Consider the following 12,980-nt stretch of genomic DNA (forward strand, 5'->3'; position numbering starts at 1 on the left):
ATCTGTAGTTCTGAAATAAAAGTAACATAATAAAAACAGATGAACATATTCAGGGGTTAAAAGTAAAGCAATGCCACCATCACAGGATCCACCCAAAGGTCAGCCACGCCCATCACCCTGTCCTCTCTCAGCAGCAAACTCTGTCCTGAAATCTGTATTTATCGTTTTCTATGATGTTCTTTTAGGTTGAATTCTATAAAATTGTCATGTGAAACTGGCAATAGGATTAAATGTCGTCAAATCATGCTTGTATGTGTTCCTGTCCAATTTCAAATATTTTCTTCTCAAATTTGTGCAAAGTGTAATCTTAATGCATAATTTTTCTGTCCTTATTATTTTCTCAGTATTGCAGTTTTAGTATTCAGTCATGTTGTTGGGTGGAGCCATAATTAATTTATTTCCAATATCCTGTATTTCTACATTATATATGGTGACTTTTCAACATTGTGATCTTTTCTGATATTATGCAAATTTTGTTTGCATATATTTTTCTGTTATTATATATAAATATGTTTGAATGTTTTATGCTTGTCTCCTGGTTGAAATGAGAGAGAGGTTTATAGTTAGCAGAAAATTTTTTCAGATAAGGTTGTGCCTATTTTCCTTTCAGTATTTTCAGACAGTTTTTCTAAGCATTTGAACCAATTTACATAGACATTAAATGTGCTTGGTGATCCATATCATGGCCCACCAGTTTTGTTTATATTGAAAATCTAGTAGGTTGAAAATTGTTTCATTTACTTGCATATCCCTTATGATTATATAGTTGAGGGTCTTTTCACATAATTTGAGGCCAATTTTTTTCCCTTTGATTAAATATCTGTTTTTAGTACTTATGCTGAACTGTTTATCTTTTTCTTATTAATTCATATGCATTCTCTATATAATAAGGATATTGGTCTCCATTACAGACATATGCATTGCAAATGTCTTTTGTGGTATGTCATTTTTTTTTTTTTTTTGATGTCCTTTGTAGTTTTTTGCATGGACATAATGTGAGTCTCTCATAGATAAAATATACTAGGATTATGTTTTTTAAATTTATATGGCCAAATTCTGCTTTTTGATTGTAAAGTTTAGTCCATTTACTTTTAAAGAAATTGCTGATAAGAAGAGACTTATTTACACTATTTTTCTATTTTTTCTGTATGTTTTACTATTTCCTCCCTTGTTTCCTCCATTACTGATTTATTTTGTGTCTAACTGATTTTTTGTAGTAAACCTTTTTGATTTTTTCTTCTTTCCTTTTCTGTATATATTATAAATTTTCTTTGTGCTTACCATGGGCATTACATTGATCATTCTCAATTTATAATAATATAGGTCAAATCAGCACCACTTTAACTTCAATTGCATGCAAAAACTTTGCTCTAATACAGAATTTATGTTCTCTCTATATGTTGTTGCTAACTGAATATAGATCTTTAGGTATTGCTCCTCAATAAGATAGTTTTATAAATTTGTATCCATTTGTCTTTTAAACCCTATAGAACATTAAAAGTGGAGTTAGTTACAAATTAAAAATACAAAAACAGTGGCTTTTTTATTTCTTAATTATTTACCTTACTGGAAATATTTATTTTTTCATACAGATTTGAGTTACTATCTCATGTTCTTTCATTGCAACATGAAGGACTCCCTTTACCATTTTTTGTACAGCAGACCTAGTGATAATGAACTCCCCTCAGCTTTTGTTTATCTTAGAAAATCCTACTTATCTCTGTTTCTTGGAAAACAACTTTGGAAGATCTAAAATTCCTGGCTGAGAATTTTTTTGTTTCAGCAGTCTAAATTTGTCATTACACTAGTTTCCTTTCTTCATAATTCTGAAGAGAAAGGGAATGTTAGTCTTACTGAGTATCCTTTGTAGGTGATAAGTCTCTTCCCTCTTACTGCTTTCAAGATTCTCCCTTTGTCTTTATCTTTGGCAGTTTGATGATAATATATTGTTGTGAGTGTCTTTGAGTTTATACTGCTTGTACTTTGTGGTTTTGCATTTATGCAGACCTCACAGACTACATCTCTAGTCTACCAATGTCTCTTTAGTAACTTTTGAAGTGCTTTTAAAGGCAGCCTAGTGGGGAACAACAATGCAGGTGCTTGTGCATTTGAGTCCCGAATTAATAAATTTTGACATTTTCTGTAATACTAAGGTACTTCAAAAAGTTCACAGCAAAATAGAATTAAAAGATAATAAAATATTTCCAAGAACATTTTAAAGACCCCTCATAGTTTTCTTCGTAAAGAAATGAAGTATTGTTGGACATGATATTCCATTTTTATTTTCCTCCAATTTTCTCCTTCCATTCCCATAGACAACCCCAGTCTTGAATTTGACCCTAGGTATAGATTTGAACTGTTTATACATGTAAATGTTTGTGTGTGTGTATGTGAGTGTGTGTGTGTGTGTGTGTGTGTATGATTTTTTATGTGGCAATGCAAATGCCCATCAGTTCAAGAAGATGAAAATAAATTATGATTTTTAAGACAGCAGAATACAGTAAAGGAGTTAAAGTTAGTCAAACAGAATGAAATGTAACAAGACTGCTAAGTCATCAAATACGGCGTACTTTAGAAAGTTTCTGGAAAGATTCATATTATTTTTCAATTCTATTTTTCCACAAACTTTTTGAAGTAGCCTTATATTTTCTAAGGAAAGAAAGAACACAGTATTGTGGTGGTCTTACAGAGGGAGGGAACATTCCTAGGACTACAAAGTGGAGTGGGGGGAAGAGAGGGTACAGGAGGGAAGTTTGGGGATAATTGGTTGGGGACATGGGGTACAAAAGTAATTTCTAGTAATGGATATGCCCCCAGTATGAATCTTGCCCTCACAGCATGGGCCCGAGGGGTGAGAATTAGGTTTGTATCTCATGAATATTCTTAACAAATAAAAAATAATTAAATAAAACATTTCATACAAAAAAATGGAAAAAAAAAAAAAAAGAAAAAGCATTGTAAAATGACATGTACAATATTCAAACACAGATTTCCCCATGTTTTTAACCCATCCTAGCACTACTCTGTATGTGATAGTTTCCTAACACTCAGTATTTCACGGTCATAAATTTACGTTTAGCTTCATTTAGTATTTCCCTTTATAATGATTTCTGGTACTGGTTTGCCTTCACCCCTGGAAAATCAACAATGTACCTGGACAGTTACGTCCCATGGATTTACTGAAGCTCCTGTCTACTTCTTCTGCACCCTCAATCCAAAGCTGATGGTCTTAAAATTCCAGAAAAGTCCACTTGAATCCAATACACGGATGAACTTTCTCTCTGTTTGGACATTTATGATAGCTCCCTTCTGAACACCAAATGCCTTCTTAAAGCATTAGCAAATAAAAAAAGGCCATAAGGTTGCTATAAACAAAATTCAACTACGCTCTGTGTGTGCCTAATATCGGGGTCATAATATCACAAATGCAGGAAAAACTATCTCCACACACTGAGCTTCTACTAGTCAACATGATAAACGGATAAACAAAATGTGGTATACACATACAAGGAATATTATTCAGCTTTAAAAAAGAAGGAAATACATGGGGGCCGAACCCGTGGCTCACTCGGGAGAGTGCGGCGCTGGGAGTGCGGAGGCCGCGGGTTCGGATCCTATATAGGGATGGCCAGTGCGCTCACTGGCTGAGCGTGGTGTGGACGACACCAAGCCAAGGGTTACGATCCCCTTACCGGTCACAAAAAAAAAAAAAAAAAAAAAAAAGAAGGAAATACTGACACGTGCTGTAACATGGATGAAACGAGTGCATTATGCTAAGTGAAGCAAGCCAGTCACAAAAAGACAAATGCCTAATGATGTCATTTATTGGAGGTATGTAGAGTAGACAAATTCATAGAGTAAAATTATGGTTACCAGAGTCTGGGGACAGGGATGGAAATGGGAACTTGTTCTTTATAGGGTATAGCGTTTTATTTTTCCAAAATGGAAAGAGTTCTGGAGATTGGCTGCATAACAATGCAAATGTACTTAACAGTACTGAATTGTACACTCAAAAGTGGTTATAATGGTAAAATTTAGGTTATGTACATTTTACCATAATTTTTAATTTTTATTTTTTGTGCAGCTGGCTGGTATGGGCATCCAAACCTTTGACCTTGGTGCTAGAATGTTGCACTCTAACCAGCTGAGCTAACAAGCCAGTTCCCTACAAAAATTTTTAAAATAAGTCACCTATACACAATCATTGCCAGTTTTATATCTTTGAAGAATAGTTCTCCCCTGCATTCCAGATTTACAAATCTAACCTCCCACTTAACCTCTCCATGTACATGCCTAATAGGCAACTCAAGCTCAACTTATCAAAAATTACACTGCCAATATACTTGTAAACATCCAAATATGCTTCATTCATACTTTTTTTCTGTCACAGTTAATGGCTATTTAATTCTTTCAGGGGTCCAGGCAAAAAATTTTAGCATCATTGTTAATTTCTTTCTCCTACACGCTGTGCTCAATTTTTCAGAAAACCATGTTGTCTGGAACATCAAAATATGTCCAGTTTCTAGTCAAATCTCACTAATTTCACTATTACCACCATGGTTCAAGCAAGTCATCATTATATCAGGGTAGGTGATTACAACAACCCTAAACCGGGACTACCCTCTTGTATGAGTCAGTTTTCTATTGCTGATAACAGAATACCTAAAACTGGGTATACCTATTTTATACAGAAAATGAAATTTATTTTTTATAGTGCTGGAAGCTGCAAGTCCAAGGTCAAGGGGGCACATCTGGCAAGGACTTTTTTCTTGGTGGGGACTCTCTACAGGGTCCTGTGGTGACGCAGGGTATCACATGATGAGAGCTGAGCAAGAGAAGTTAGTGTGCTCACTCGCTCTCTTTATAAAGCCACCAGTGCCCCCCCCCACGACAACCCATTCATTCATTAATCCAATGATACATGAATGGATTAATACATTTATGAGGATATAGATCCCACAATCCAATCACCTCTCTAAGGTCCCACCTCTCAGCACTGCCACATTGAGGATCAAGCTTCCACATGAGCTTTGGAGGGGACAAAGCTTCAGACCATAGCACCTGCTTTTGCCCTTGCAATCAGGGGGCTACTTGTATAATCTGCCCCACATTACACTAGCTTTTTGTTTTCAGATTTGCTATTCTCCCATTTCTCATTCTGTTTTAACCATGTTGGATGCCTTTATGATTACTGAGCCCGCCAGATATGCTTTCACCTCAGGGCCTTTGCCCTTCTTCTTTCTGCCTGAAATTCTCCCATACCAGACACCTGTATGGATCCCTTCCTATACCTCACCATTTTTGCTCAGAATTCCCCTTCTAAATAAGACCTATTCAAAATTGCATTATGTCCTCCTACATGCCAAATTCCCCTTTTATGCTTTATTTTTCTTTCCCTTACATTCATTACCATCTGACGTGATGTTTGATTTACATATTTATTTGTTCATAGTCTGTCTTCCCATATGGACTCTACGCTCTATGTGGGCAAGGATTATTTTTCTCTAATTTCTCCAGGGATGTTATCTTTATCAGTTAGAATGCCTGGACCTGTAGACACCTGACCACCTGTGTTAATGAACAGACATGGTAATTATAAGGTCTCCTTAGGGACTTTTTTCCCATGCTGCCTATCACCCATTAGAATTTTTCAGTCTATAGTGTTTGCTCTTTCTTCAATTTTTCTCTGTTTAGATTTTCAAATATCATTTTTGTGCTTTATATTTTGAAAATCCTTTTAGATGCATGCATATCAAAATTTCTCCATCTATCTAGGTCTTTTAAATTCATTTTTTTATTGTAACATAGTAGATTGTTGTACATATCTGTAGGGTACAGAGTTGAATATCAATACAATATGTGATGCTCAAATCAGGGTAATTAATATATTCAACAATATACAATGTAGTCACTTTTCTTAGCCCTTTTTATGACTCTCTCATTTTTTAAAAAAATCCATTTGTATTTATGTCTTTCTGAGTGAAAAAATCCATTTGTATTATGTCTTTCTGAGTGATTTTTAACAATATTTCTATAACTACTTTTTACTATAAGATAGTTAAACTGATATTTAGTACTAGACCATTCTTGTTTAATTTGTGCAGATTTTTTTTTTTTGGTTTCATATGTTTTTAAAAAAATCATTTGCATGCCCTTGCCCACTTATTAAATTGTGATAAAGCACACATAGCATAAAAATTACCATCTTTACCATTTTAAGTGTACAGTTCAGTAATGTTAAGTATGAAAACTTTTTCATCTTGCAAATCAGAAACACTGTAGTGTTGAACATCTGTTTTTCCTCTACTCTCAGCCCCTAGCAATTACCATTCTACATTCTGTATCTATGAGTTAGACTACTCTAGGTACCTCACAGGAGTGTTGTCATACCTTATTTGTCCTTTAGTTTTTTGATCATTGGATTTAGCGTAATGTCCTCAGTCCTCATTCATATTGTAGGATGTGACAGAATTTCTTTTCTTTTTTCATGTCGAATCATATTCCATTGTAGGTGCATACCACATTTGCTTTATCCATTCAACAGTTAACAAAGTTCATACAGAAGAAGTTAAGAGAGGAAAATATTTATGAACACGTGTAAATACTCAATACTTCAAAATAAAACATGTTAACTTAATATTAACGTGTAGTACCATCTCTGTGTACTAAATAGTGGGAAAAGTCTAAATGTACTGAGATTATACTTACACATTAGTACTTGGTCATACACTGTGATTTCTTACAACTCTGTTGAAGATCAAGAGCTGTAATCTCAACCCACAGCACCTACAAGTGAAGAAAAATGTACACTGAAACTATGCTGATAAAATTAAAAAGGTGGTTAAATGAAAAAATGACTAACAATCAGTCTGTATTAAGCAGCGATAGAATTGTCACAGAGAATAGATTAGATCTGCCATCTAAAATATACATACTGAAAATTAAGGCTCAGGAAATATTAAATGGCTCATAGAGAAAAAAAAAAAAAAACCCTTTAGATTTTTTTTTGCATTTTCACAATTGCTTAGATATATTTTAAAATATTTATTTCCACACTTATCAACTATATGTGGGTACTTCAAAAAGTTTGCAGAACAATGAAATTAAAATATAATATGGACCTTTCCATGAAATTTTTGAAGACGCTCATATTTTTACATTTAGACTGGCATTAAATTTCCTGGTATCTTCTTCTAGATATCAATGCCTTAGTTCACTACTAAATAAAGAAGGCTGGATTCCAGTTAGAGAAGGCTGTGTGTCCACCCATGCAAGGAATGTGACGTGGGGATGAGCAGGCACAGGTGGAGAAAAGCAGGTGGTGCACACCTGGCCTCATGGGGTCATGCAAGCACCAACCTGGATCCCTCTCTTCTAGAGTCTTGGTCCTTAAGGATTGGCAGTGTCCTGGGGTCACAGTGACAATAAAATTCCTTGGCTAATGAGGAGTTTGGCTATCGAGCCTCTGGGGATACAGAGACTGCATTGCGCCTGTGACCCCCTCATTTAATAGTCGTTCCTTAGCAAAGCAGTCACACACCTGAGCCTCGTCCAACATTGATCCCTCCTGCACAGTAGCCTGGTGCCTCTCTCTGTCCTTCCTGAGGACACATATTCTGAATGATACACTCAGGGAGGTCAAGTATTATCCCACGGTGACACCAGCCTGGTAACCTAAAATGCTTTGGTAAATGTTTGTAAGTGAGGGCAGATATTTTACTACAGGTTCATCTAGGGGAAGCTGGGAAGAGAGTACACACATCAGATGATTGGCATCAAGTCACCACGGGTCTCCTGCCTAATTGTCATCTTCACATCTGTCCTTGTACTGTTGCATGATGATCAATTTACTCTCATCTACTAATCTTGTACCAGTTCCTGCTATGATTAGGACCATTTCCTCTAGAGCAGAAGTGTGCCTCTTCTAAAACAGGATGACTGTCATAAAATTCTCTGTCATTTGCCTGCAATCCTGCAGTGGTGAGGGCAGAACGTTTACTAAACTCCGCCTTCCCTTCCCTTGACACACCTTTGTATTATCTCTGTGTCTTGGCTCTGATGTCTTGGGGGATCCAGACAGTAACTTTAAGCTGCCTCCTTAGTCCACCTGTTTTTCTTTACAAAATTAGTGAATGTTTTAAATAATCAAATAGCACAGAGAGTTTAATTTAAAGAAGGGCCATCCTGTCACCCTTTCCAGACTGAAAAATTGTTGATGTTCTGCTACATCAGATTCAGGTCTTTACTAAAGTAGCAACACGGGATGCATACAGAAGGCACCCTTTATTTATTTATTCATTGGCTGGAACAAGCAGGAGTTTATTTGTCTCACAGAATAAGAAGTCAAGGATGTATCATCCCAAGAATGCCGTCAGGGTTTCAGCCTGTTTCTGTTTCTCTGCTGTACCATCTATACTGCATGACATTTGCCTTCTTGCTTCCTAGCTCATGGTTGCAAGATACAGCCATGGGTCACTTAACATCAGGGAGATGTTCTGAGAAATGCATCTTTAGGTGATTTTACCATCGTGTGAACATCATAGAGTGTCCTTACACACACCTAGATAGCACAGCCTATTACACAATCACTCAACGTGGCCTTTTACTGACAACATTAGCTACGGACTCTGCATGCTTATGAGCCATGATGACCCCTTTAAACTCCCCTTCACTGATCGGATTTTCTTCACAAGGTGGTGATTCCATCAGGTGATGCTTCACCTGTGGGACTACAAAATATCTGATGATCTTGTCACGACCCCCATATTTCCATCAGATTCATTAACAACATGGAAACCAGAAACCAAACAGCTGTTTCAGAATTTCTTCTCTTGGAGGTGACAGAGGATCCAGAACTGCAGCCCCTCCTCTGCAGCCTGTTCCTGTCCATGTACCTGGTCACCGTCCTGGGAAACCTGCTCATCATCCTGGCTGTCATCTCTGACTCCCACCTCCACACCCCCATGTACTTCCTTCTCTCCAATCTGTCCTTTACTGACATCTCTTTAAGCACAGCCACGATCCCCAAAATGTTAGTGAACATCCAAGCTCAGCATTCAAGCATCACTTACACAGGCTGCCTCACCCAGATCTATTTTGTCCTGGTTTTGTCCTGTTTGGAAAATTTTCTCCTAGGGGTGATGGCCTATGACCGCTATGTGGCCATTTGTCACCCCCTGAAATACACGGTCATCATGAACCCTCGGCTTTCCGTCCTGATGATTCTCCTCTCCCTGTCTATTAGTGTTGGGGTTTCCCTGCTGCACAGTCTGATGCTGCTGCGGCTGTCCTTCTGCACAGACCCAGGAATCCCCCTCTTCTTCTGTGAAGTTGTTCAAGTCATCAAGCTCGCCTGCTCTGATACCCTCATCAATAATATTCTGATATATTTTGCAGCATGCATGTTAGGTGGGATACCCCTCTCTGGAATCATTTTCTCTTATGTTCACATTGCTTCTGCTGTTTTGAGAATGCCTTCAGCAGGAGGAAAGTACAAAGCTTTCTCCACCTGTGGGTCTCACCTCTCAGTTGTTTTCTTATTCTATGGGACAGGTTTTGGAGTGTACTTTAGTTCTGCATTTACACACTCTTCCAGGAAGAATGCAGTAGCTTCGATGATGTACACTGTGGTCACTCCCATGATGAACCCCTTCATCTACAGCCTGAGGAACAGGGATGTGAAGGGAGCCTTGAAGAACCTCCTCTGTAGGAGATTTTCTTATCTGTGATGTGTCATCTGGATTGGCCTGGGTTACTAGAATGAGGCAAAGAGAAAGGGATAATGGGTAAGCCACAATGCCTTACTCTTTTGTCACCAAATTGATACGGAAAGTCTAGATAATATAATGGCTAAGTGTGTTTAAAAATAAGGTTGAAACTGACTATCCATTTGAATAACTGTTTTTTGGGCGGAGGTGGTTGATGTGTTTCTGGTCAGTACAGGGATCCAATCCCTTGGTGTTATCGGCCCCACACTGTACCCAATGTATAAATTATTGATATTTTGCAAATGAATTCTGCTCTCTAAGCTCAGTTCTTCCATCATAGTCTATGGAAGGTGAACCTGAGGCTGGGATCTGCAACAGTTATTTTGTTCATCTTTAATATTTTTTACATAATTGCCACAATGTTTACCACGATCTAAAGAACAAGATATTTGCATAAGAAATACAACTGCCAGAGTAGTTGAATTAAATTATTTTTCAGACCTTTTTAACTTTCTAGGACAATAATTTTGACTCAGGTTCCTTCAAATTGGCCTTAATGAATTTCTGTGAGTGTTACTAATTTACACAGTTTACTTAGACTCTTCTAACTTTCCTAGTTTACTACATTATCCTTTAGCTGACAAATCTTGTCAATCATTATATTCATAAACTCCTTAATTCATCTTTGGATTGTCCTACTCACAGCCAGGGATTCATGCTCCATATTCACAAAAGTCTCAAACCTCCTTTATATGCTTCTAATATGCATTCTTCTAGCTAGAGGAAATTTATTATGCTTTAATTAAGATAATGTATGTTTAAAGTTTGTTCACTCTTGAAAGCTCATCTAGGGAAATAGCAAGTTCCTATTTTATATATACTGCTATTTTAGGGAGTGTTCTCAGTAAAGGGAAACTGGGGGAAGTTAGATAGGTCAGGGAAAGGATCCCTAGAGGGCCGAGGTCATAGGAGATACCAGATTCTACCTGATTGCATGGGTTGGATTATGTGAATTGCACCCCAAGGTTCACCTTACAGTCAGATATAGGGGATAAGATTTCACATTCCAATTTATTAATTCCTGAGATTGGACACTGGTAAGCTATCTGTACAGGGCAACATTAGCCTAAACGACACTCAGTTTAATCATCTATGAAACCGCTGTATTTAGATTATCTCAGTGGTTTAAAATGTGTATGAAATAGTTGAACTTAATAAGTGAGGAATCTTTTCTTTCTAATAAGAGAAAGAAACCTTGATTATACTATACATTACATAGCTCTGAAGGCCTTGTAATAAAAGAAAACTCTCACTCTTACAGACTTTTATTACAAGAACTGCAGACCTAAATAATGTATGGGAACAGTGTTGTAGGGATTCATTCCCTCCTCCATAAAGTGGCTTCATGCCCAGGCTGATTTCGCTCTTAGATCCAGATGTCTACACAGATGCAAGCATTATATACAGACATCATGCTCAGAGACAGAAAACTGACTGTCCTTCTGTGGATCTGCTGTGAATAGAGTTTATTTATAATAGATATTTCTATAGTGTCAACCAGTAGACATTCCTTTTGTTTTCATCATCAAAAATTGGATCATATACTCATTATTCATCTAATTTATGGCTTAAGTAAAAAATTACTGCATGAGTCTGATGACTATGAGAATCAGAAAATAACCATCTGGGGCAGAATTCTTGCAGGGAAGTTCGTGCCCATATGCGCTACAAACACTTAGTAGAATGCCTTGTACCGAGAGTAAGTACCTGCTAAAGTATAAATTGTACCATTGTATTTCATATCTTGCCTATAATCATAATATTGTAGTACTATTGGACTTACATACTCTTACCCCTTGCTTCAGCAATTAGAGCTTTTTTCTTTCATTGTTATACTTATCATCTGCTTTCTTGTCTGAGTAATATAACAAAAATAAACGATTATTAGGTAGGCAGGGCAAAGGTTGATAATCTTCCGGCATCTTATTTTCTTTGAAATGTTCTCACTGATTTATTTGTATAAACGTATCCAAGTTTCCACTTTTCTCCTTAGTCATCTCATCTTGCTGTGTTTCTTACTTATCTCTTTTGAAGTTTATACAGAAAAATGTAATTGAATAAAATTTATTGTATCAGTGAAGTCTTAGAGGATTGACTGCATACAGTCTTAGGGCTCTCATAAAAGTTTTGTTAATTTTTCTTCATCAGTAAAATTATCCTACGGAGAAGTACTTTACTTTGAGAGGGAGATGCTGAGTGTAAGATGAGACAGGGGAAAAGGGAAGTTGGCAAGACTTGGGGCATCGCTTTTCCCAAAAGCACAGCAGAAAGTGAGGCCGTTAGCCAAACCATCTCTGTGAGTGTGGGATGAAAATAGAGGATGTGTCAAAAGAGAATCAAAGCACTGGGTGGAAATCCTTTCGTTGTGGTTGTCATTGAAGGTCGAGGGGGTGGTTTTGTTTCCACCAAAACCTTTTGGAAATGGCTCCGTGGCTGGAACTCATGGTATCGTCTCACACTGAATTTCCTCTACTGATGTTCACAGAAGAGCTGGAGAATAAATCACTTTAGAAAGTTTCTCATAGAGAGGGTTCTTGACCTCACCAGGACATACTGACATTGAATCTCTGAAAGATGTGCAAGATATTAGAATTTTTAATAAGCACTTTCAGAGATTTTGATGAACTTTGAAGTCTGAGATTCACAACCTTAATATTACAAGAAATTGGGAAGATATATTGATGGTTAGGAATATAAAAGCCCTTTCCTTAATTTTACTTGTTAAATTATGGAGTATGAAGTAGTCCATAAAATCTATTTGTAGTTCTGAGAGAATAGTAACATAATAAAATCACATATATGTATCCAGGCGTTAAAAATAAGGTAATGTTGTCAGCATGGAACCTACTGGAAGAATCTTCCTCTCACATCACTCTGATTCCTTCTAGTGGCAAACCCACTGTCCTGAATCCTGTGTTTCTCATTTTCTTGTATGTTCCTCTTTATTTTCTATGTGGTTTTTCTCATTCATTTTTATGGCAGAGTAGTATTCCATGGTGTATATATACCACAGTTTCCTTATCCAGTCATCCACTGATGGACATTTAGGTTGGTTCCATGTCTTGTCTATTGCAGCAAAAGGTTGGTTCCATGTCCTGTCTATTGCAGCAAAAGAAAAAAATAAACAAATGGGACTATATCAAACTAGAAAGCTTCTACACAGCAAAGGAAACAATCAACAGAGTGAAATGACATCCTGCAGAGTGGGAGAAA

The 12,980-nt window shown here is 36.9% G+C and overlaps 1 protein-coding gene across 1 annotated transcript; it reads left to right on the forward strand.

Annotated features, from left to right (window-relative positions):
• Window positions 1–8,774: 8,774 nt before the first annotated feature.
• LOC134388475 (olfactory receptor 7G2-like) lies at window positions 8,775–9,728 on the forward strand. Its single transcript, XM_063111545.1, has one exon. It carries the CDS (start codon window positions 8,790–8,792, stop codon window positions 9,726–9,728), a length of 939 nt encoding a protein of 312 aa, XP_062967615.1. The 5' UTR covers window positions 8,775–8,789.
• Window positions 9,729–12,980: the final 3,252 nt, after the last annotated feature.

This window comes from Cynocephalus volans, chromosome 10 (assembly GCF_027409185.1).
Source record: "Cynocephalus volans isolate mCynVol1 chromosome 10, mCynVol1.pri, whole genome shotgun sequence".
In the NCBI taxonomy this organism is placed as follows: domain Eukaryota; kingdom Metazoa; phylum Chordata; class Mammalia; order Dermoptera; family Cynocephalidae; genus Cynocephalus; species Cynocephalus volans.

Excerpts from the sequence above, each read along its gene's own strand:
- LOC134388475 (XM_063111545.1), top strand. The coding sequence starts at position 8,790 with ATGGAAACCAGAAACCAAACAGCTGTTTCAGAATTTCTTCTCTTGGAG.